This window comes from Halteromyces radiatus (genome assembly GCF_025201355.1).
Source record: "Halteromyces radiatus strain CBS 162.75 chromosome Unknown BX664scaffold_12, whole genome shotgun sequence".
In the NCBI taxonomy this organism is placed as follows: Eukaryota; Fungi; Mucoromycota; class Mucoromycetes; order Mucorales; family Cunninghamellaceae; genus Halteromyces; species Halteromyces radiatus.
In genome coordinates, this window is record NW_026251698.1 from 291,385 (window position 1) to 313,805 (window position 22,421).

General features: G+C 32.4%; 8 protein-coding genes across 8 annotated transcripts; 5 read left to right on the forward strand and 3 right to left on the reverse strand.

The window, feature by feature from the left end:
* The first annotated feature begins 1,588 nt into the window (after positions 1-1,588).
* On the forward strand, positions 1,589-4,059 carry BX664DRAFT_344085 (uncharacterized protein). The gene is made up of 9 exons (XM_051547409.1): positions 1,589-1,850; positions 1,928-2,034; positions 2,106-2,133; positions 2,249-2,352; positions 2,415-2,466; positions 2,545-3,155; positions 3,244-3,506; positions 3,597-3,742; positions 3,818-4,059. The coding sequence occupies exons 1-9, from the start codon at positions 1,608-1,610 to the stop codon at positions 3,956-3,958; spliced, it is 1,695 nt and encodes a 564-aa protein (XP_051395842.1). The 5' UTR covers positions 1,589-1,607; the 3' UTR covers positions 3,959-4,059.
* Positions 4,060-4,841: 782 nt separating this feature from the next.
* BX664DRAFT_344086 (Rer1 family protein) lies at positions 4,842-6,018 on the forward strand. The gene is made up of 4 exons (XM_051547410.1): positions 4,842-4,954; positions 5,165-5,286; positions 5,358-5,534; positions 5,619-6,018. Exons 1-4 carry the CDS (start codon positions 4,883-4,885, stop codon positions 5,830-5,832), a joined length of 585 nt encoding a protein of 194 aa, XP_051395843.1. The 5' UTR covers positions 4,842-4,882; the 3' UTR covers positions 5,833-6,018.
* A 168-nt stretch (positions 6,019-6,186) lies between these two features.
* BX664DRAFT_270615 (uncharacterized protein) lies at positions 6,187-6,744 on the reverse strand (the record flags this gene model as incomplete). Its single annotated transcript, XM_051541109.1, has 3 exons — positions 6,187-6,334; positions 6,448-6,542; positions 6,631-6,744. Coding segments are annotated over 3 exons (357 nt in total), but the record flags the coding sequence as incomplete, so codon positions are not given.
* Positions 6,745-7,462: 718 nt separating this feature from the next.
* On the reverse strand, positions 7,463-10,044 carry BX664DRAFT_287711 (Cupredoxin). Its single transcript, XM_051541761.1, has 9 exons — positions 9,880-10,044; positions 9,711-9,819; positions 9,601-9,635; positions 9,447-9,528; positions 9,281-9,374; positions 8,989-9,218; positions 8,777-8,936; positions 8,346-8,711; positions 7,463-8,269 (listed from the first exon to the last, which is right to left on the reverse strand). Exons 1-9 carry the CDS (start codon positions 10,023-10,025, stop codon positions 7,731-7,733), a joined length of 1,761 nt encoding a protein of 586 aa, XP_051395845.1. The 5' UTR covers positions 10,026-10,044; the 3' UTR covers positions 7,463-7,730.
* Positions 10,045-10,817: 773 nt separating this feature from the next.
* On the forward strand, positions 10,818-12,395 carry BX664DRAFT_344091 (iron permease FTR1/Fip1/EfeU). The gene is made up of 3 exons (XM_051547411.1): positions 10,818-11,115; positions 11,343-11,842; positions 11,912-12,395. The coding sequence occupies exons 1-3, from the start codon at positions 10,848-10,850 to the stop codon at positions 12,254-12,256; spliced, it is 1,113 nt and encodes a 370-aa protein (XP_051395846.1). The 5' UTR covers positions 10,818-10,847; the 3' UTR covers positions 12,257-12,395.
* A 553-nt stretch (positions 12,396-12,948) lies between these two features.
* Positions 12,949-14,530, forward strand: BX664DRAFT_344093 (iron permease FTR1 family-domain-containing protein). Its single transcript, XM_051547412.1, has 3 exons — positions 12,949-13,320; positions 13,379-13,829; positions 13,907-14,530. Exons 1-3 carry the CDS (start codon positions 13,004-13,006, stop codon positions 14,294-14,296), a joined length of 1,158 nt encoding a protein of 385 aa, XP_051395847.1. The 5' UTR covers positions 12,949-13,003; the 3' UTR covers positions 14,297-14,530.
* A 677-nt stretch (positions 14,531-15,207) lies between these two features.
* On the reverse strand, positions 15,208-18,918 carry BX664DRAFT_344096 (WD40-repeat-containing domain protein). The gene is made up of 15 exons (XM_051547413.1): positions 18,790-18,918; positions 18,592-18,705; positions 18,442-18,522; positions 18,252-18,358; positions 18,028-18,156; positions 17,624-17,960; positions 17,366-17,552; positions 17,239-17,311; positions 17,036-17,173; positions 16,852-16,957; positions 16,720-16,775; positions 16,348-16,611; positions 16,107-16,289; positions 15,919-16,034; positions 15,208-15,839 (listed from the first exon to the last, which is right to left on the reverse strand). The coding sequence occupies exons 1-15, from the start codon at positions 18,857-18,859 to the stop codon at positions 15,656-15,658; spliced, it is 2,145 nt and encodes a 714-aa protein (XP_051395848.1). The 5' UTR covers positions 18,860-18,918; the 3' UTR covers positions 15,208-15,655.
* A 1,445-nt stretch (positions 18,919-20,363) lies between these two features.
* BX664DRAFT_304377 (kinase-like domain-containing protein) lies at positions 20,364-22,069 on the forward strand. The gene is made up of 3 exons (XM_051542515.1): positions 20,364-20,788; positions 20,871-21,216; positions 21,290-22,069. Exons 1-3 carry the CDS (start codon positions 20,597-20,599, stop codon positions 21,739-21,741), a joined length of 990 nt encoding a protein of 329 aa, XP_051395849.1. The 5' UTR covers positions 20,364-20,596; the 3' UTR covers positions 21,742-22,069.
* The last annotated feature ends 352 nt before the right edge of the window (positions 22,070-22,421 follow it).

Genomic DNA, 22,421 nt, shown 5'->3' on the forward strand with positions numbered 1-22,421 from the left:
CATGTCGTACAGTGTCAATGCGATATATCATAAAAGATTGTCATGGTAATAACTGCATCATCATTATTTATTCCAAGAGAATGCAGTACAAACAGTGACTCTTAACCCTGCATCACATATACCTTTTAAAGTTACAGTGCAAAAGTATATCTTTCACTAGCCTTATCAATCCATTTTATAAAGAATCCACTATTATTATTTTTTATTAAGATATATTAATGATGATGGATGATGATGATGGATGATGATGATGAATAAAATGTGATTTTACAAAGATACGTCTATAATGATAACACTACGAAGGTAACTCCATAATCAGTCCACTATGATGATGAAAAAGAAAAATCATAACAAACTGATCTAATAAGAACAAATCAACATTCACGATTGAATCGATAAGTTGATGATAATAATAATAGTAATAAGTATGGTCAATATTCATCAAGTAATAAAGTGATAGTAGGATCAAATGATTGGATGATAGCTATATGTAAATATTCGTTCCTTTTACTATAATAATAACATGCTATAGGATGATTCAGAGATAATAATAAAATATGAATATGGATTTATTAATATAAGAAAGTAGAAAACAGTATATATGTAAAATTAATTGACTAATACTAACTATCCAAAAAAAAAAAAAAGAATCATCATGATAATAGCCAAACGAGAAAGAGACGAAAAAGTCAACCAAGCCAGAAGAAGATCATCAAAAAAAATACAAGTGCCTAACCCCATTGCCTTTCTTGATCAGTTCGAATCTAGCTATCCAGTCCATATTCATGCTTTATCTTCCTTCAAATTGATCCAGTTATACATCCACCTGCTCGCTTCAATTACTTCCTCCTCGATCAATAAAAAAAAAAAAAGTGAGTATTTTACCACAACATTAATTATAATTTACATTTCATTACCTTGTTTTATTCGAATCGGCAAATCATATCATTGAAAGAGGAATCAAAAGATGGCAATATCAATCAGAAAGACTAGCAAATAACAAGGAGTAACAAAACAAAGTTGTTGTCACCACAATGCACTGCATTTTGTCGGAACAAGGATGAGTTCCCAAGTCTTTCTGAATTGAGTCGAGCTAGCCAACAACATACCTTCCAAAGATCCAACAGTATGCGCGACGTTTGTCGGTTTTTTATCACCCAAGCCCGATCCATCTACAACCAAGCTGCTAGAGGAAGCAATATCAATTAGAAAGGCTAGCAAATAACAAGGAGTAACAAAAGAACGTTGTTGTCACCACAATGCACTGCCATTTGTCGGAACAAGGATGAGTTCCCAAGTCTTCCTGAATTGAGTCGAGTTAGCCAACAACATACCTTCCAAAGATCCAACAGTATGTGAGACGTTTGTCGGTTTTTTATCACCCAAACTCGATCTTCCACAAGGTTGTATTCCGTAAGTTTTTGCACAAGAGTGATATAATTGTAAATAGATGAAGAACAAAAAGAGGGAGAATATTTTTTGTTTCTCATTAGATATTTGATCATTATGATGTCCTCCATTTCAATCTCCGTTTATTCAGTTCCTTTTTTTTTTTTTTTTTCTATGCAAAAAAAATCACTCTTCTTTCAATTTTAACTCCAATACAAATGGGTTTCAACTTTGATAAAAGCATCATCGAGCAACTTCCACATATCGAACTTATCAAAGTAGACAATTATTTTTTAACAATACCACCGCGTCAATGGGCCTTTTCGACATTTACTGCGTCACACAATGCAACGAACCTCAACTTTACCAAACAACTTTACCACGATTCTTTATCTAGCCTGGCAAGGAACAAGGAACTTCCTAACTCTCTCAGAAGTTTTGCTGCAAACAAGCAAGCTACGGTAGGTGTATATATGTAGGTTGACTAATTTACTTGCAACTCATTTATTATCCATTTTGATTCTTAATCGCAATAAAGTTAGATACAAAATCCTCCAAGGCAACAGCTACTACTACACTACAGATTGACAACAGCATACATCAAGTGAATAACATCCATGGTAACAAGAACACGGTGAATAACAGGTAGTCTATAATGTACTTTCCTATATGTATTTGTCACATACTAATTCATTTACCTCTGTTACTCTGTCTAGGTTTCCTTCTACTTCCAGCATTTCTGAAGTAAGTGTGAGTGACAAGCATATATACATATATATATATATCGATATTATACATCTGATGCCATTGGTGGACTTGCTAACTCTTTCCTTTTTTTTTTTTTTTTTTTATCTTATAGGGGTCAACGCCGCCATCATCATCACAGCAACCACAACAACAACAGCAGCAGCATCGGGAAAACCTTTCACCACAATCACGCGAAACTCTCAAAAGAAAACCAAGGTAATTCACTCCCCATTAAAATAAAGTGATTAATTTGATTTTTATCTTTGTTTTCTTTTTAGTGATCTTGCTGATGATATAGGTACGCCTAGTCATATTGATGACAGTGACAATGTAATCCCAATGACCATAGAGATAATGCAATGATTTATGATATATCCATTTATTAAATGATTTTTTTTTTTTTTTTAGTATTCTCCAGGACTTTTTAATTCGGATCTCACTTACTATCCATCTAGCGACCTCGAACATTCAACCGAAGAAGAAAAACAAGAGAAACGACATATATGGCATTTGGACTATGTGGAACTGGATCCATTCATTAAACTCGATCTTCGTGCAACAGCATCATCCATGTCTTCTGTTTCATCAAAATCCAAGGAATTCCAACGAGTTTGTGATCTTGCAAATGCAGGCGAACTGTCTCCAAAGGATTTGAATGGTTGTCTCGTGTACTCTTCTTTGTTTCCGTCAACAGTAGTGGACTTTGCCCGTTTCCCTCCTAGTGCTGTGTTACCTTCTATCATTCAAAATGATATTTCCAGATTGAAAGACGCCATTGAAACAAGATCGTTATTTATACCATCATCATCGATAGAAGGAACAGTACCAGATCTGGATTGTTTGAAGCTCAGTCATATTCTAATGAACATCTACTTCTTTTACCATTATCTACCTTTACGACCACCTACATTGAAACAAGCCAAATCTGAAGCATCTTTGGTATCCGAAATGACTTTTATAGCTACCTCTCTAACTGGATTACTGACACCGTTGTTTAGCGACAGGATATTTATCAAGTGGTAAGATATAAAAAAAAAAAAAAGATGATTATCGATGATGATCTCACGTCTTCCTTTTAATTTGTTTTATTCATGTTATATGATGTAGGGACTCAACATCCTTAATTTACAAGAATGACAATATGAAAGATCAAGTAAAAACGAGATCAGATTTACTCTTTTGTGCTCGATTGGATTCTAATACAAGAATTGAAATTGGGAACGGTGAAGTCAAGGCACCTGGTAGATGTATAGGGCAAATGGATTGTGATAGGGTGAAAGTGATGTTACTGGCAAAACGACAACTACATGTGAACCTATTGAGGAGTAAAAATGATCAAGGATTGGTATCATTTGGAATGGTTGTGGCTGGTAAATCTTATACAAGTCTCTATCTTTTTTCTTTATGACATTGCTGTATCAACTCAACCATTTTTTTTTTTTTTTTTTTTTGCTTTTTAGGAGACACGATCCAGCTCTATATCATATATTTCGATCAAGAAGAACCATTTTATACCTATTATCTTTACGCCATCATCAAAATACCTTTTGTCGACGATCATTACTTGTTGTTGGACAATACCCTGAAGAAACTCCTGGGTTGGAAGGTTAAGTTGAACGCAAAAAAAAAAAAAAAAAAAAAAAAAAGGATAGACTAACCAATAGAATATTCCAATTTGTAGGATCTAATGAACAAGGCTTTGGACAACATTTCTTGCAACCAAGCTCATCCTATGTTGGAAAAATACAAGAACAGACTCTCCCCTACAATATCACGTTCTGAAACGCTATCTTCTACTCAGTTTGACCTTCTTGATACATAGATATATTCAAGCGGCATTGATCATCATCATTATTATTACTGCTACTATTCCCTTTATCCCTGTATTCTTTTCATCAATAAAATATTGTTTATTCTCATTCATTCCTTTCTCAGTTCCCCCTCAATGACCACTTATCTCATTTTTCCTTCTATCTCTCTTCAACGTCTTATTGTATTGGAAAGCATAATATTTCTGTTGTCTTCTTTCTCTTTTTTCTTTTTATTAGCTTAACACGATGAAGTCTTACTGTCGATGAATACAATGACTGGATGATCGATCATTCGAATGCCTGTAGGAAGGAATAATCATAGGATGATCCTTAAATATCATACAGCTTGACCACTTCAGTAATAAAGAAAGTGTCCACTTCAATATATTATTTAGGATACTTATTTGACATCAAGGTGGTGTTGAATTAAAAAGTCGATTTGTCAACCAAAAATATCAAATTGTTTTAACTAAGAAATGTGTTGTTTATTTTTTATTTTTCATTAAAAAAAAAAGGATAAGCAAAGTGGGAGATGATGATTATATTTTCAAATTTGGACTATCATTGAGTAATCAACATTGAAAAAGATCATTATACTTATGATCACAATATAGACCTTCATTTATAAATTTAAGCATCAAAGTAATAAATATCCATAAAAAAAAGTTTTCTTATAAAGGTAAGATGAAAAATAAATGAACTAAATGAGATTTATGATAAATGATTTGTTTTGATGGGACAGTCAATACTTCTTTTGGTTGTCCTGAACCACAATGAACCCTTCCTTTCTTTCCTTTCAAAATTGAACTTTAAACCCAGTCTCATAAAAAAAAAAGAGAGGAGGAGGCAAAATTTTTCTATACTTTCTCTCATTTTTTCTTTTTCTTTTTTTTTTTTTTTTTTTAGATAACATCTATAATATATTTTCTAATATTATGAACGATATTGCCGGAGAAACCGAAGGAACTAGTAACAATTTATTACAACAAAAAACCATGTTGGAAAGGGTAAGTAGAAAGAAAGAAAAAAAAGAAAGGGGAAAGACTGTCAGTTGTTGAACATGGTACAATCTACTTTTGAACTTTTCATCTAAAAATACTTGTGGTAGCATGTATTTATTTGAAACGAATGGATCATACAAAAAAGGAGGAAAATATATTATTTTATAGATGTTTTACTTATCCATATTAATTTTGAAAATATATATATATATGTAGAGATTTCAACATTTTTTGGATGAAGTGACACCATTTACACAATATCGATGGATCGCTACAACTGTATTACTCGTTTTATTCATGTTACGCATCATCTTGGCTGAAGGCTGGTATATTGTCACGTAAGTTTGTATATTGTATGTTATTGGGAAGCGCGTGAAGTGTTTTATGCTTAACACTTTCTCTCGTATAGGTACGCTCTCGGGATTTATATGTTGAATTTGTTTTTGGCTTTCTTGACTCCAAAATTCGACCCTTCAATGGAAATGGATACACAAGAAAATGAAATGGAAGAAGGTCCCTCTTTACCGGTCAAGAATGATGAAGAATTTAAACCTTTTATTCGACGTCTCCCTGAATTCAAGTTTTGGTAAATTGAATTGTGGAAAATTGGGATTGGTCAGATATAATAAAAGTGAAAAAGCTCAACTTTTTTTTTTTTTTTTTTTTTTAGGTATTCTGTCACTAAAGCAACTTTGATTGCTTTATTTTGTAGCTTCTTTAGTATCTTTGATATCCCTGTTTATTGGCCCATTCTTTTGGTTTACTTTTGTGTTCTATTTGCTATCACCATGCGACGACAAATCAAACATATGATCAAGTATCGATATATTCCTTTCGACATCAACAAACGTCAATATGCATCTGGAAGTAGTAGAAGCAAATGATTTACCCTAGATCTTTAGTGATTATTATTAGCACTTTATTATAGTTATATTTACATCCTTTTTATTATTATTATTATTACTATTATTTGATTGTCCATCTTTCTTCTATCCCTCCCTCTCCATATTATGTATTTTTTTTATACGGTTGTGAATATACTTTTTTTTATTATTAGATCAAAATAAAACCCCCATTTGGATACATACGATAGACATAAATACAAGATATTTAGAAGAAAACAACATAATAAATTCAATAGATATGTTTTTATTAGATTTGTTGTGTATACATGTTTTTGGAGTAAAAAAAAAAAATAAGAGAATATATATAATTGAAAGGAATCCATCTAAAACTATTCATTCATTTTGTTCTAATCCTTCCAAGACATCGACTTTTCCCAAAATATCACCCAATTCATTATTCAATAGTTCATCCAAGGTATGGTTATCACGACTGTAGAACCATTTCTGTTTGTTGGCATCATAATCATATCGTTTAGGACCACTTTTCAATGAGATAGATATAAAAAAAAGTTTAAAAGAATCGGATGAGAATAAATGCATGGTACATGAATGATCATCCTTCTTTATTATTATTATTATTGTTATTGTTATTACCTCTTTGGAGATGAAAGCCAGATTTGTTTGTTGGGAGGTTGTTTGTTGATAACATAGGTACCGTGTTCACCAAGATTCAAAGTCATTACACCTTGCTATATCCATATCACCAAAAAAAAAAAAAAAAAAAAAAAAAAAAAAAATCAAACAATCGTTCTTCTTCGGTATTCTTATCTAACTTACTGAATATTCAAGATCAAATCCATCCAGATCAGTCTCATCGCCAATAGCTTCTAAAATGTCGACCATGTGATGCAAGGTATTATCCGAGATACGATGATAACTGTCGTCTGTCAATTCACTACAAAAAAAAAAAAAAAAAAGAGTATGATATATTAGAACAGAATGGGTTGAAAAAGATACGTCCAATATATAAAGTAAATAATAACTTATACTCACCTGATTTCATAAGGACTTGAGTTGAAAGGTGAGGCATGAAACCAAGCTTGCTGTGAGGACCGAAGAAGAGATGATGTCGTTCTTTTATGTATAATCAGCCATCGAGTTTGGTGAGAATGGTATAGTGTTCTTCTTGAAACATGTGTGTAGATAGGTCGAGCTATGCGAGAAAAGGATTTCACAAAAGACATTGAAAACTTCAATATGTGAAAAAAAAAAAAAAAAAAAAAAAGCTTGGAACCCTGCAGAAAAAAATATATATATATAAAAAAAAAAAATAGACACATCCACTTTTTACTCCGCTGTATCATCATCGTACTGATGATTACGTTATTGATGACTGATAGCAAACATGATGATTGTTGAAAAATGATTCAGAAGGATAGAAATAAAAGATAAAATATCAAAAACATATATATGAAAACCCCTCAGATTAAATCTAGTCCTGAAATAGATGTTACGATGTAAATCCTTTTTGATTTCACAAAAAAAAAAAAAAATCTAAGGCTGTTGAAACACAAAGATCATAAATCAATAATAAAAAAAAAAGATGATTTTTTTTTATTATTATTATATAATTCAATGAAAACAAACAAACAAAAATAAAAGAATAAGTGGGGGAATGAGTAGATAGAAATAATACAAGAAAACAATAAAGGCATTTACATATAGAAAGTATACAGTAAAATAGAAAATATGTCTATATAATGAGAAACAATGAGATGAATGGCCCATCCTATATATGGAGTAAAAAAGGGGGAAGAAAAAACTGATAAAATGATATAATAATGAATAAGAACTAAAATATATAAAAAAAAAGAATAATAATAATAAAAAATAAAAATAAAAAAGAAGAGATGATCAGGGGAATCACCAAAATAAAACTAAGAAGGAGGAGTAGCACCTTGTCGTTTAGCATCAGCAATCGCACGGGCCTTCTTTTCAGGATCAGAAAGAGCATAGAACACAATGGATCCCATACCAATCAAAGCACACAAAATACAAGCAGCCATAGCACCTTTGCCCTTGGCTGTAAAGCCATCATAAATCAAAGTTACACCACTAGGAGCGCCACTAAGATCTAATCCTTCTTTACCAGCAGCATTACCAGTAGCAGGGTTTCCACCAGCAGTACATACATCCAAGAAAGCTTGAGGTAAAGTCATACGTTGCTGGGCAACATCAGGAGCAACGATAAAAGTGGCAGCCAAACCAGATTCTAAATGCCAATCGATGTGACAATGGAAGAACCAAGGACCAGGATTATCAGCACGGAAGCGAAGAACCACGTAAGTTTCAGATGGGATCAAGATGGTATCACGACTCATAGGATTACTAAACCATTCAGTAGTACCAGCATTAGCACCAAGCCAGGTACCATTACCTCTACCCACCATATAGAAAGTATGACCATGCAAATGGACTATTAAAAAAAAAAAAAAGAAATGAATCAATATGATGAAATAATAATTTTTTTTTCTTTTTCCTAGATGACTTACAAGGATGGTTACCAGCATCAAAGTTGGAGACAGCGACTTCAATAAAATCGAGATGTTTCATCATGAAAGCCATAGATTGAGGACCATAGACATCAACATTGTTAGACAAATTACCCATACCAAGCATAGTATTGAGGGTAGGCACCTTGGGTTGCAAATATGGAAGTTCATTGAACATACCACGATTGATACCATCAGTAGTAACCTCAAAATTAAAGGTCAAGTTGAGAGATTGATCAGGACCAGGAATAGATGCGTTGACCAAAGGAACCAAGAGGAAATCATCAAAAGGAGAAGCCATACCGATATCTTGACTAGGAGCAAAGTTTTGATGATTGGTGTTATAATAAATAGGAGCAGTGATATCTATTTAATAGCAATAATAAAAAAAGATCAGTCGATCATATCATATTTGATTAATATGGACTTACTGGGATTCAGATCATCAGGCATGACATCAAACATATCAGTAGCCATATCAGCATGCATATAGTAGTTAAGATCAGTATTGTTCTTAGCAGTAACAAGGACAGAAATACGTTGAGCAGCAGTCAAATAGAGGCTATCCACTGAAGTACGTTGAGTTTCAACCTATTGAATAAAGCAAATTAGAGAATATTGTTTAAAGGATGTCATAACTTACCCCATCTACTTCAATAATATCCAAGGTGTGACCATCAATACTAATATAGAATGTACTGAAACCAGACATATTGATAAGACGAAGGCGGTAGGTTTTTCCAGGAATAAAGGTAAAAGTAGTATTAGCACTATCATTGATGATACCAGATTGAGGAACAGGTTCAGCACCAGTAGGATTATAGACGCTCATAAATGTGTTCAAATTGTCATTACTTTGCTTGTGATACCAATCTATTAGGATAAAGAAAAAATGTTACTAACTTTCATATTGATTATGTATCAAAACAACTTACCTGAGACAGTGACAATCATTTCTTCGTCATACTTGTAAGTTTCATTAACGTTATGAAGAATTAAAGGACCTCTTAGACCATCCATATATTGACCCTGAAAGAAAGAAAGAAAGAAACATGGGTTATCTGAATGAGGATACTTTTCTTTTTTCTTTTTTTTATTTACCATGTAATGACTATGGATCCAATAACTACCATGTTGAGTAATGTTGAATTCATAAGTCAAGTTATAGTTAGGAGGAATAGCACTAAATAAGAGGAAAGATAAAAAAAGTTAAGAATACTAATTGAAATGTCTTTTTTATAAAAATAAATCTTACCATTGAGTCACACCCACTGGACCATCCATATAAGGCTATTTTGAAGAGTTTCTTTATTAATAAAACATAGTTGAAGAACAACGCCTTGTTTTTTTTGATGTTTTACTTACTGTGTTATTTTGGAACATACCGTGGGAATGAAGAGAGGTAGGTACATCCAAACTGTTATGAGCATTGATCACCAAAGTATCACCAATATTCACGTGAATAGGAGGAAGACTATTTAAAAAAAAAAAAAGTTAAGAGGGATCGTCCATATAAAAAAAAAAGATTACTTACGGCCATGCATTATTGACACCAACGACACGACGTTCAAATAAATTATCAGGGTTTGCATTCACATAAGTGATATTCCAATCATAGACAACACGGGCAGCTTGAGTGACTCCAACACCAACTGCTAAAAGACAAGCCAAAAGACGCATCAGTGATAAATTGGAGAGTAAAAAAAAAAAAAAAAAAAAAAAAAAGTGATGAAAAGAGGAAAGAGAAAGATGAAAAAGATGAAAATCCGACAATAACAATAAAAAAAAAAATGGCTTGTGAGAAGGGGGGAAAATCTTTACCACTTTATCAGATGAGACCCGATCAAAATTTTGTTGACTATCCCGAGTCAGCTGGGTTTTGATTTAAAGATTACACATACATCTAATAGACGTGGAACAAAAGAGGGGATAAGGTTCATTGGATGATGATGAAAAAAAAAAAAAACCTTGTCTCCCGAGTCAATCATCTTCTACACAAAAAAAAAAAAAAAAAAAGATTTTTTTTTTCTCATTATCAACGGAGATGAAATAAGGTATCAGAGTCACGTTGATTATGTCAATCTGATAAACACAAAGTGGAAAAATAAGAAACATTCTATGTGAATTTGAATTACAAAAGGGACTCACCACTGACGGTCATCCCAAGAACGGGAACCCTTTCCAATCATCATCTGATAAAAAAGAAAAAAAAAGAAGTACTTTTCTTCGTCGCTCAATGAAAAAAAAATCAAGTGTCACTTGTACCATAGACATTCTTTTTTTTTTCTTCTTTATCAGCAATATAAATCAAAATCATAGGTAGAAATAGTGACTCAGGAAAAAAAAAATTATTATTATCGAGAACTCAGTAAAGTTTTTTTTTAGCCTATCGGTCTTTATTATTTTTCCTTATTTTCTATTTGACTATATTTGACCTTTTTTTACTTTTTTTATTTTTTCTACTTCTCTTTCACTTTCTTTTTTTTTTATTTATTCTTCACAATGGCTGCAGAAGATCTTTTCAATGTGCCCATTTTTTTTATTTTGTTTCGGGAAACCACTGAAGCAGCTATCATTGTGTCTGTCCTCTTGTCTTTTTTGAAAAAGACCTTTGATGATTCTACTCCTCTTTACAAACGCCTTCGTAATCAAGTTTGGATTGGTGCCGGTACTGGTCTAGCTATATGTCTTTGTATTGGTGCTGCTTTTATTGCTGTCTGGTATACTCTTTTGAATGATCTTTGGGGCAATTCTGAAGATATTTGGGAAGGTAATTGGATGAAACCTCTTTACAATGGATGATCCTTTTGTAGAGGATGATTCTACGCGCAATGGATGATTCTTTTGTAAATGATAATTCTTCTTTGATGGATAATTCTGTTTACAATGGATAATTCTACTTCCAATGGATGATTCATTTGCAAAAAAAAAAAAAAAAAAAAAGTGATTCTATTTTATCACAATGGATGACTAACCTATTTTTTTTTTTTTTGATAGGTTGTTTCTCTCTTTTGGCTACAATCATGATTACAGTGATGGGTTTTGCCATGTTAAAAACAGAAAAATTACAAGACAAATGGAAAGTCAAATTAGCCAAGGCAATGGAAGCTGGACAGACCAAACAAAAAAGAACTTTCAAACAATGGATGCAAAAATATTCCTTCCTTATCTTACCTTTTATTACTGTGCTCCGTGAAGGTCTCGAAGCAGTGGTATTCATTGGTGGTGTATCTTTGAGTGTAACAGCCAAATCTATTCCTATTGCTGCTATTATGGGTTTCCTCTGTGGTTGTTTGGTCGGATATATTATTTACCGTGGTGGTTCTATGATGCGTTTACGTTGGTTCTTTATTTTCTCTACTATCATTTTATATCTTGTCGCTGCTGGTTTGATGTCCAAGGCTGTTGGTTACTTTGAACAATATTCATGGAATCAAGTGATTGGTGGTGAAGTTGCTGAAGAAGGTGGTGATGTCATTACCTACAAGGTCACTACAGTAAGTTACAAAAAAAAAAAAAAAGATATTTTATGATGATGATGATGATATTGATTTTTATATGATTAGGCTGTTTGGCATGTATCTTGGGGTGATCCTGAATTGAATACAAATACTAATGGTGGTTGGCAAATTTTCAATGCTATTCTTGGTTGGAATAACACTGCTACTATTGGTACTATTGTCAGTTATTGTTTGTATTGGCTCTTGGTTTCTGCTTATTTGGTGTACATGTACTGGAAGGCTAAAGTACAATCTATCAAGAAAGCTGAACGTGGTGAATTCGAAAATGAAGATGCTGATGAAGCATTGAATAAGGCCCGTCAATATGTGAATCAAGATGGTGTTATTACTGGTCATCAAGAAAAATTGGCTACTGAAGAAGTGGTAACTTTGAATGAAACCAAAGTCTAATAATTAAAACGTCATCCATCTTTTTTTTTTATATATTTTTTATTTTGTTGTACTATTTTATTACTCTTTTTTTTTTATTATTATTATTATTATTTTGCATTCCTCTCTTCTATTTATGGTCATTACTATTTCACTTTCCTTTTTTTTTTTTTTACTTTTTATTTGTTGTATTATGTATATATATTTATTTATATAAAAAAAAATGTATTCCTTAGTTTTTATATTCTCCCCTCTCGTATTTCTTCATTTATTTAATAGAATAAAATAAAAAAAAAGAACTTCTTTGATCAATTTATATACTTCTTTGATTTATTTCATTTCTCTTTTTTTTTTTTAAAAAAAAAAAAAACAATAAAACAATAGAATGTTGATCTATTATGATTGGTTGTAATCAGATCGTTATTGGTGAAACCATTTATTTAACTATATAGATAGTTAGATCATTTAACAAAGATGGACGATCAGTTTAGTTAATGAATGGGGTAAAGTTATCTGATCGACGGTTTACCCAAAGAGAGGACACCATCGTGACCAGTTCCTGAAATTTGATTGGAAGATAGAAAGATTTTCTCAAGTCAGATACCTCTTTTGATCATCGGATTTTCATTTTTATTATTTTTTTTTTAATTCTCTCTTCTGATTGTTTTGTTGTCTTTTTTTTTTTTCTTTTTTTCTTTTTTTCTTTTTTTTTTTTTTTTTTTTATTTCTACAACTTAACACGCCTTGTTAATAGAATAAATTTTTATCATGGCTTCTGAAGATTATTTCAATGTGCCCATCTTTTTCATTCTTTTTCGTGAAACTACTGAAGCCTCTATTATTGTCTCGGTTCTCTTATCGTTCCTGAAAATGACCTTTGACAATGATTCTCTTCTTTTCAAACGTTTACGGAAACACGTCTGGCTTGGTGCTGTCTTAGGTTTAGTAATCTGTCTTTGTATTGGTGCTGCCTTTATTGCTGTTTGGTATACTGTTTTGACTAATCTATGGGGTGATGCTGAACTAATCTGGGAAGGTGCCTTTAGTTTGATTGCTACTATTATGATTACCGCCATGGGTCTCGCGTAAGTACACTGGTATATGTTTCTATAGAAATTAAATTATTATTATTTTTTTTTATAGTTTCCTCAAGGCTGAAAAACTTCAAGATAAATGGAAGATCAAATTGGCCAAAGCAATGGAAGTTGGACAAAAAGGAAAAAGACAAAGTTTCAAACATTGGATGCAAAAATATTCCTTCTTCTTATTACCCTTCATCACTATTTTACGTGAAGGACTTGAAGCTGTAGTCTTTATTGGTGGTGTCTCATTAAATGTTCAAGCCAAATCAATTCCTATTGCTGCTATTACTGGTTTCCTTGCTGGATCTTGTGTAGGTTTAATTATTTATCGTGGTGGTTCCATGTTACAATTACGTTGGTTTTTTATCTTTTCTACTGTGATTCTCTATTTGGTGGCTGCTGGTTTGATGTCCAAAGCGGTTGGTTTCTTTGAACAATATCAATGGAATAAAGTCATCGGTGGTGAATCCGCTGAAGAAGGCGGTAAAGCGATTCCCTATAAAGTGACTACTGTAAGTTGAATAATATATATATATATATATATATATATGAATGAGAATCTGATTTTTTTTTTTTTTTTACATGATAGTCTGTATGGCATGTATCTTGGGGTAATCCTGAAAATTATACTGGCTCTACAGGTGGATATCAAATCTTCAATTCTATTCTTGGATGGAACAACACTGCAACTATTGGTACCATTGTTAGTTATTGTCTTTATTGGATTCTTATTTCTTTTTATTTGGTTTACCTCTTCTTCAAACAACGCCATACTGCTATTGCTAAAGCTGAACGAGGTGAATTCTACGAAGAAGAAGATGCCGATGCGGCCTTACAACATGCGAAAAAGTTTGTCAATCAGGACGGGGTTATCTTGGGTACTGATGAAGTTACAACTGATGGTGAATTGGATGAAAAGGTGGCGGACCCGGAAATCGGTTTGGAACATGAAAAACAAGTGGTGGAACCAACGAAATAAAAACGACATTTTGTTTCTTTTTAGTTAGTCCTCTTCTCACACATCATCATCATTATTATTGTTATTATTTTCAATCATTATTTTTCTATTCTTCTTGACTCTTCATATTTATTATTGTATATTTACTTTGTTTTATTACTTGTATTTCAATAAATTGAATCTTACCATTTTTTTATCTTTTGGTCTTTCCGATTTTCACCGTTCCGGACATCAAATCAAAAAAAAAAAAAAAAAAGTCGGTGATTTGAAATCTGATGATCTGATTGTCAGCCTCTATATTCCAATTGGGGATGGGATGGGAAAAAGGTCACGTAATCGTACCTGATAGAAAAAAAACTATTCTTTTTAGATCTTTGAAGGATTGTTTCGAATACGATGATCTTTTCTTTTTATGCGCTATTTTTTTTTGTTTTAATATTATCTCACTTGACATACGTGTTTTGTTCATCTTTTTTTTTTTTAAGGTTGATCTGATTCTAAGAATTCTTCCAACCTTAAAAAAAAATTCAAAAACGTCCTTAAAAGGGTATTTTGTCTGATGTTGCATTTTTTTTTTTTTTTTACTATCCGATACCGAGATCCGGTTTTGCTCACACACACATCCATCCTGTACACAAGTTTTATAATACACAAAAAAAAAAAATAGCATGATCTTTATTCGTCATCACCACATGGCTCTTTTTTTTTTTTTTTTTGTTCCGCCATGAAACTAATCACAAAAATCAAAAATCCTTTTACCTTATCATAGATGATGCGTTTCAAAATTTGAGATGAATGTTTATTTTGATGTTTTGCCATATTTATATTTCAACAAGATGATTCTTCAATTTTTCCTTCCCTTTGTTACGTTTTTTTGGTAAACAATGAGATTGAGATGATCATCACTAGACGAACGAGAAAATGGCACCTTATTTTTTTTTTTTTTTAGATAACAACGATGGAATATTCTTCCCTATTCGGGTAAGTACTTTGATCCATGATCAACCAACGTATACCCACTTGTGGATTATTTTTAAAGAATAGGATGCACTTTCTATTCAAGAAAGTGCCTGAAGTTGATGACTTTTTTAAATTGATGAGATGATGTTATAGCAATGATGATCTTTTTTTTTTTCAAGGGAGTTATCATGGTTTCAAATCTATTTGTACCATGATACTCATCATATCTGTCAGGATCCTAGTCCTAATCCAAATCATTCTATCTCTTCACACTGAAAATAAATCGAGTGTTGAAAAAAAAAAAAAGTCAAAGGAATGGATTCGTTTATTGAAAAAATTGGTACAATAATAATAAATAAGGATATACAAAAGGAAAAAAGGTCTATCTATGTACAAGGGTAGGGAGTGGGAATGGATGATTCATATCCAGGTAGAAGTAGAAGAAGTTTGATTCTTGTATGGATCAAAGGAAGTCAGAACACAATTATGACCACAACCAGTAGGACATTGTTTTTCTTCAGAAAACCAAGCACGCATATGCTCCAAATGTCCACCATGATTACATCCTTGACACCATACATAAAGACTTTTCACTGTTTGATGACTAGTCAAACAAAATTAAAAAAAAAAAAGAATAATTAGTAACAATTATGTATCTTCTTTCGTTCTATGTGATTCATTACCATATAGAACAAGGATTCAATAGTCGATGACATTTATCGCAAGCCCATGCACCTTGATTTGTACCTAGAACCAATTTGAAACAATTGCTACATGCAATATTGATAGTAGTAGCCATCTATAAAATAAAATATACTATTATTCTTTTTCTCTTTTTGTATTTTTTTTTTTTTTTTTTTTGCTAAATTACCTGATTTCTTTCTTGGATCCGAGGGATTTTGCAAGCATTGATAATAGCAGTAGCAGCTGACCACAGTTTGAATCGATGAAGTAAATCAATATATGCATTGAACCAAGCCTCCAGTCGATCATCATCCACATGAATATACTTTTGTAATACCAGGTACAGTGTTACACACATTTGTACATCGCACTAAAAAAAAAAAAAAGAGATATGTTTTTACTAATGGATCCCACCAACTTATCTTTACCTGTTCTGTATAGTAATCGAATAGTTCCGCCACTACATTATCATGTTGCCACGTTGGAAATAGATCTACCCCCGCTGTATCAAGTAGATTGGATTCACTTGCATTGGTATCCTTGTCGTCATCTTCATCATCATCATCGTCGTCGTCATCATCGTCATCTTCGTCATCATCTTCGTCATCGTCATCGTCATCATCGTCATCATCATCTTCTTCAGTTTGTATTGCTGATTTATCTTCCTCGTCCGTATCCAGTTCCTCATCCTTCTATTGACATATATATGTATCAACAAAAAGAAGTTAACGATTAGAGTTGGACGACATATAATATACACACATATACATATCGCTTTTGTCATTATTAAAGGTACTTACATCACTTTCATTGAAGAAGGCCCGGGACATTTGTTCTTGTAATTTATGTTCGTCGTCTACAAAAAAAAAAAAAAAATAAAAAGAAACAAAATGAGTAATGATATCAATCTATTTATCTATCAGGGTACACACCATTGTCATTCGGATGATCATTCTCGAGTAAAGGTGCAGCTTCGAATAAGAGACCCACAATCTTCCAAGTCTGTGAAGTTCGATAACTACCCATTTTCCAACCCAACTAGAAGTAATACAAATGAAGACGTGAGATTTTTAATACATTTCTATTTTTCAACTCCTCTTTTGTAATGATCTTTACCTGACTATTCTTTTCACAAGCATCAGCTACATTGTTTCCAGAGATATCATAGTTTTCCGCAAAGACTGAAAATGTTTCGAAATCAAACAAAGGCAGATGAGCAATACCACAACTTTGTAAAGGCACATATTGAATTCCCTATAAATAAATAAATAAAAAAATTGATCAGGAAGAATGTTATAAAGCTTCTATTTTTGGATGACCTCTTCAACAGATGGTAATTTGGTATTGAGACGCTTGCTTTTCTTTGGTGCGGACACGGTTGATTTGGTAGTTCTATAATAATAGAGTTATAAGTGAATCTTCTTTTTTTTTGGAGATTATACTTACTTTGTATTGACAAACTCGTCATGAATACTCTTATCAACAGCAAAGGAGACATCACCTTGAGCATTCCAACTAACAGCATTTCGTCGTAATAGTTGATCAGGTATATAAGAGCCTTCCACTTCTTGCCGAATAAAAAACTTGTCCTTGGCAACAGAGTATAGAACATCAGAATTGTACCATAAAAAGCCTAATGTTCAATAAAACATGCGGTGAATATTATGCACAAACATATATATATATATATATATATATTCTTACCAGTAGGTGTCGTTTCATGTTCATCAAAAGCATATTTGGCCAGATTAGGTCGCCTTACATCCCAAATGTGAATACGTTGATCCGTGAGTAAAGCACAAGAAGCTATTTCGTCGTCATAGCCAGGTCGCCATTGCACACGTGATACTGAAGCCATTGTGCGGATGGTATATAGAGGTCGTCGATTATCTGCACTCATATCCCATACTTTGATTGTCTTGTCCCTTCCACCACTTGCCACTGTTCTTCCACTAGGGTGCCAATCTACCGTCAAACAAGGACCATTATGTGCGCTAACCTTGCGATCATAAAGAGCCTTTGGATTTCGCATATCCCATTTCTATTATAGATTTAAAAAAAGAAGGTATTGGTACTGTATATGTATATATCTTTTTCTTCACATTTACCTGTATAGTTCCAGTTTCAAAGGCAGCAGCAAATTCATGATGGATCATAGGATTAAATTGTACATCTCGAACAGATTCAGATTTTCCTTCAAATCGGAATTTGGCTCTCGATCGTGCATCACGAAGATCCTATTGCGTCAGAATACGTCAAAGAAAATAATCAATCATTAATATTTTCTATTACAAAAGTGTCTCCTATTATTTTTTTTTTTTTTTTTTTTTACCCAGCATTTCATCGTTCCATCTTGAGAGGCACTAAGTAAGATATTTCCATTGTCAGGTTGGAAGCATATTCTATTGACTGCTCGTGAATGTTCATTGATAACCCGTTCTATAAAAGATAATGTTCCGAAATTATTAACAGTACTGTTGTTGTGAATCTTTTTTTTTTCTTAAAAATAATAATCCCTATACCTGTTTTCCGTCCAACTTTATTAATATCCCATAGTATGATGGCTCCATTGGTAGCTGCTGTCGCAACCTTGGTTTTTGTTGCTATAAAAAAAATATATATAAAAGAAATGAAAAGAAAGAACATGTCAAACTAGCGTATTATATTCTTACCATTGTTTCCCCATTTGACATCATTACTACTGGATTTGACCGTTAAATGGCTACCGGCGCGCAAATTGAAAGCTTCAGTAACTTCATCCGGAGTCACAGTAATAATCTTGAGAACTACGTTCAAAAGAAGAAGAAGAAGAAAAAAAGAATAAGTAACCAAAATAAAAGTATTCTTTATTTTCCATCTTTATGATTTACTTTCACGACCGGCAATAACAACTGCTTCACCATCAGGAGCTAAAGAAAGAGCATTGATCGCCCCAGACATCCTTGCACGAAGAGTAATAGCATGGTGTTCCGTTGTTTCTTGTTGTTGTTGTTGTTGTTTTATTTGTAGTTGATCAGGTATGATTGCATCAGAAGCTAGAGCTGAAGCATAGTATCCAGCTTGAGACACTATTCGTTGCATTCGCCCTCCAGGATTGTTGCTGTTGATAGATGTTCCAGTAATATTTGTTTGTGATACGTTTCCTTGTTTCCGCATACTCGCCTTCTAATTACAATCCTTTTTTTTTCCCCCACTGTCAGTGCGTTTTACACTGTGGTATAAAAAAAAAAGACGGTGAAAGAATAGAAAAGAAAGCAAAGGTGGCAAAAATTTTGGAGATTCATTGTACACAAGACATATGACTGTTTCAAACACCGATAGTATTGAACAATAGAGTGTCTATCATAAAAAAAAAATAGTATGGAATATACGATGACAATTCATACATCAAAGATATTACCTAACATATATAGAGATATTTCCATATTATTACTAATTTTCATCTCATATCATACCATTTGCATAAATTTTGATCTATATCCAATATTGAAATCGCCAGTCTTGCCTTTTATAGTCAAATGGTTCTTTTTTTTTTATTTTATTTTTTGATCATCCATTCTTCGTCACTTATCATCCATCGTCACAGATATAAAGATTATTACCAAAGATCAATTTGTTGCGTTCGACAAATCTTAAGTGGGAAGGTAGAGCACTTGCTGTTACATGGTTTCTTTTTTTTTTTTCTACGATTTGAAATGTTCCATAAGATAATATTGCAATTAATAAACGTAACAGGGGCTTGATGATGGTTTTTTTTTTTTTGGTGATTTTCTATGATGATGGCTGACAATGACACTTTTTTTTTATGATAAGGATGAAATTGAAACATCATCCTATTAGAATTCTAACTCTCCCATTTTTTTTTTTTTTTTTTTTTTTTTTTTGGATCCATTGGTACCGTCAATCGTTGCAATAGCGGATACTTAAAGGTGGCCAAAAAAGGAAAAGGTCTTGGCTTGCTCCCCCTCTCCAAGCCTTTACCAAGAAATGATCTCCAAAACAGAAATGACCGGTACCCTAGTTCCCATGTCTCTCTCTCTTTATTTTTTTTAATAAGTTCAAGGAACATGAGTTTCAAAAGATAAGAAATGGATACAGTAACATTATTATTTAGGACTAGTGTAATCATTCTTAAGGGAGGGTTAGTGAGCAATAAAAGACATCCACGTGAAAAATGAAGCCATCCAGTTGAAGCTGAGAATATGATCATTTTCACATGTTGATATGAACTGTCAAAAAAAAAAAAAAACTATAACAGTGAATAATAAGGCCCAACTACGTGGATAACCAGATAGAGAACAGATTTATTTTTAATTTAAGTGCTATTTATTATAAATAGATATAAAAAAAAATGCTTGGCAAGTAGTTCTCTTTATAAATAGGATCCGTTTGTTTACTAACAAAGAGATATTAAGAAAGTGAGTCATTGTATTGATGTCATTGACAAAAAAAAAAAGGGTATATCGGATGTGTACCTATTATGGAAAACACGTGGTTCTGCGGCTAGGTTTGTTGTATGCTTGGATGATTTGATATTTTTTGATTTTTCTTGGCCCGACTTCAATAACAAGAGATATAAAAATTAGATTTATTTCTTGTTCTTTTCTTTTTCTTTTTTTTTTCTTTCAAAATAATAATAATAATAGTATTTTTTTTTCTTTTCTTTCTTACTTCAACATGACACGTTGGTTTCATCCTATTTCTTTTCAACTTGCAACAACATCTTGGGCTCATTCTCGTTTCAAAACCAAAAAGAATTTCAATACAAAATATCGTCATGTCAAACATTATCGATTATTATGTGAAATATCTCATGGTTCAACTGGTATTGTATACTTGGCATTGGATACAAAAACAAAACAATTATATGTAATATTATATTCTCCCTTCTTTTTGGACCTTTTTTAATAATCATCATATACTCTTTTTTTTTTTTTTTTTTTTTTGACAGGCAATCAAAGAAATAAATGCGATCCAATTACAACGACAACAAGGTATGGATTGGTTACAAGCAAGACATCCAAGGCATCAACAATACAATGACGGTAGTAAACGACGACGTATCGATACGATGATCAATATACCTACTATGGAATCCGATATATTGAAATCATTACAGCATGATAATATTGTGACATGGATCGACTGGTTTGAACAAGACGATTATGTGTATTTGGTGACAGAATGGGTGGATGGATCTATATTGGTTGATTTACATGATCATGAACATCAAAGATCCATAGATGAAACTACTTGTCATTCTATTTTCGTCCAATTGATATCTGCTTTGGAATATTGTAAGTTTTTTTTTTTTTTTTTTTTTTGAATAAATAAAATAAAACAACTCATCATTCATCTATTCATTGATAGTGCATGAACGACATGTGATCCATTGTGACATCAAACCCGATAATATTTTATTGACCAAGGACCAACATGTTAAATTGATTGATTTTGGAAGTGCCATTCAACTATCAACTGGTCATGACGACAAGATATATCAACGACGCCGCACACCTGCTTTCACAGCCCCTGAATGTTTGATGATAAAAAAGAAAAAGGACGATGCTTACAATGAAACAGCTGCAGATATCTATTCTCTAGGTCTTACTTTGTACTGTATGGTGTATGGAAATCTACCTCCTCTGCAACCTATTGATGACTTGACCCGTCTGCCGCTTTGGACAACACCTGCATCTGACACTACCCATCCTCAACTTGTTGATTTACTTGATCAAATGTTAAAAGTGTGTCCTTTTGAAAGAATCACCTTGGACAAGATTAAATCTCACCCTTGGGTTTTGAAAAATGATACCACTTAATTTTTTTTTTTTTTTTTTTTGGTTGCTTACTCTATTTCGTGATAGATGATTGATGGATGATCTATTGATTTTTACAATCGGCATATAGTATAATAGATGTAGATATTTTATTGTCATCATCCTCCCCACTTTTGATTAGTCTTTGATTCTTTTTCCTTATACTCCCTGCCTGTCATCCCTCCTGATCATGAACTCGGTTTTTACACTTGATATGGGTTGATCATTTCTCTTATTACCTCCCCCCTTTTTTTATGTCATTCTATGTACTTTATGTATTTTATGCCTTTTATGTATATAAGAAATAAACTGTCAAATTTATAAATCACTTTGTTTTAATTTTTGTTTCATCATTGTTCAATCAGAATTTGTCAAACATTTTCTGATCACCCTCATCCATCATCTTGTTGAAGTCAGTTGAAAAAAAAAAAAAAAGGTTTTTTTTTGTCATAGTTATTTATTTCATTTCATTTTTCTTTATTTTATTCTTTTTTTTTTTCTTAAAAAAAAAGGAAGCCATAAGAATATCAACCCTCAGCACACTATGTACAAGATCCAAATATATATATATATGAAGATAAACCGAAAATAAATAAATAATCAAACGTACTATACAAAAGAACAAAAGGATATACATATAAAAAAAGAGGGACAACAACAACTAACTAATTGGGCCAAATCAC

Coding starts and splice junctions, on each gene's coding strand:
- BX664DRAFT_344091 (XM_051547411.1), top strand. CDS start 10,848: ATGGCTGCAGAAGATCTTTTCAATGTGCCCATTTTTTTTATTTTGTTT. Junction 11,116..11,342: donor TTCTGAAGATATTTGGGAAG/GTAATTGGATGA, acceptor TTTTTTTGATAG/GTTGTTTCTCTCTTTTGGCT. Junction 11,843..11,911: donor TTACCTACAAGGTCACTACA/GTAAGTTACAAA, acceptor TTATATGATTAG/GCTGTTTGGCATGTATCTTG.
- BX664DRAFT_344093 (XM_051547412.1), top strand. CDS start 13,004: ATGGCTTCTGAAGATTATTTCAATGTGCCCATCTTTTTCATTCTTTTT. Junction 13,321..13,378: donor ATTACCGCCATGGGTCTCGC/GTAAGTACACTG, acceptor TTTTTTTTATAG/TTTCCTCAAGGCTGAAAAAC. Junction 13,830..13,906: donor TTCCCTATAAAGTGACTACT/GTAAGTTGAATA, acceptor TTTACATGATAG/TCTGTATGGCATGTATCTTG.
- BX664DRAFT_344085 (XM_051547409.1), top strand. CDS start 1,608: ATGGGTTTCAACTTTGATAAAAGCATCATCGAGCAACTTCCACATATC. Junction 3,507..3,596: donor ATTTGGAATGGTTGTGGCTG/GTAAATCTTATA, acceptor TTTGCTTTTTAG/GAGACACGATCCAGCTCTAT. Junction 3,743..3,817: donor AGAAACTCCTGGGTTGGAAG/GTTAAGTTGAAC, acceptor TCCAATTTGTAG/GATCTAATGAACAAGGCTTT.
- BX664DRAFT_287711 (XM_051541761.1), bottom strand. CDS start 10,025: ATGCGTCTTTTGGCTTGTCTTTTAGCAGTTGGTGTTGGAGTCACTCAA. Junction 9,636..9,710: donor GTATGTTCCAAAATAACACA/GTAAGTAAAACA, acceptor TCTTCAAAATAG/CCTTATATGGATGGTCCAGT. Junction 9,529..9,600: donor CCAGTGGGTGTGACTCAATG/GTAAGATTTATT, acceptor CCTCTTATTTAG/TGCTATTCCTCCTAACTATA.
- BX664DRAFT_304377 (XM_051542515.1), top strand. CDS start 20,597: ATGACACGTTGGTTTCATCCTATTTCTTTTCAACTTGCAACAACATCT. Junction 20,789..20,870: donor CAAAAACAAAACAATTATAT/GTAATATTATAT, acceptor TTTTTTTGACAG/GCAATCAAAGAAATAAATGC. Junction 21,217..21,289: donor GATATCTGCTTTGGAATATT/GTAAGTTTTTTT, acceptor ATTCATTGATAG/TGCATGAACGACATGTGATC.
- BX664DRAFT_344096 (XM_051547413.1), bottom strand. CDS start 18,859: ATGTCTGGGGCGATCAATGCTCTTTCTTTAGCTCCTGATGGTGAAGCA. Junction 18,157..18,251: donor ATGGAACGATGAAATGCTGG/GTAAAAAAAAAA, acceptor CTGACGCAATAG/GATCTTCGTGATGCACGATC. Junction 16,290..16,347: donor TCGATTACTATACAGAACAG/GTAAAGATAAGT, acceptor TTTTTTTTTTAG/TGCGATGTACAAATGTGTGT.
- BX664DRAFT_344086 (XM_051547410.1), top strand. CDS start 4,883: ATGAACGATATTGCCGGAGAAACCGAAGGAACTAGTAACAATTTATTA. Junction 5,287..5,357: donor GAAGGCTGGTATATTGTCAC/GTAAGTTTGTAT, acceptor TCTCTCGTATAG/GTACGCTCTCGGGATTTATA. Junction 5,535..5,618: donor CTCCCTGAATTCAAGTTTTG/GTAAATTGAATT, acceptor TTTTTTTTTTAG/GTATTCTGTCACTAAAGCAA.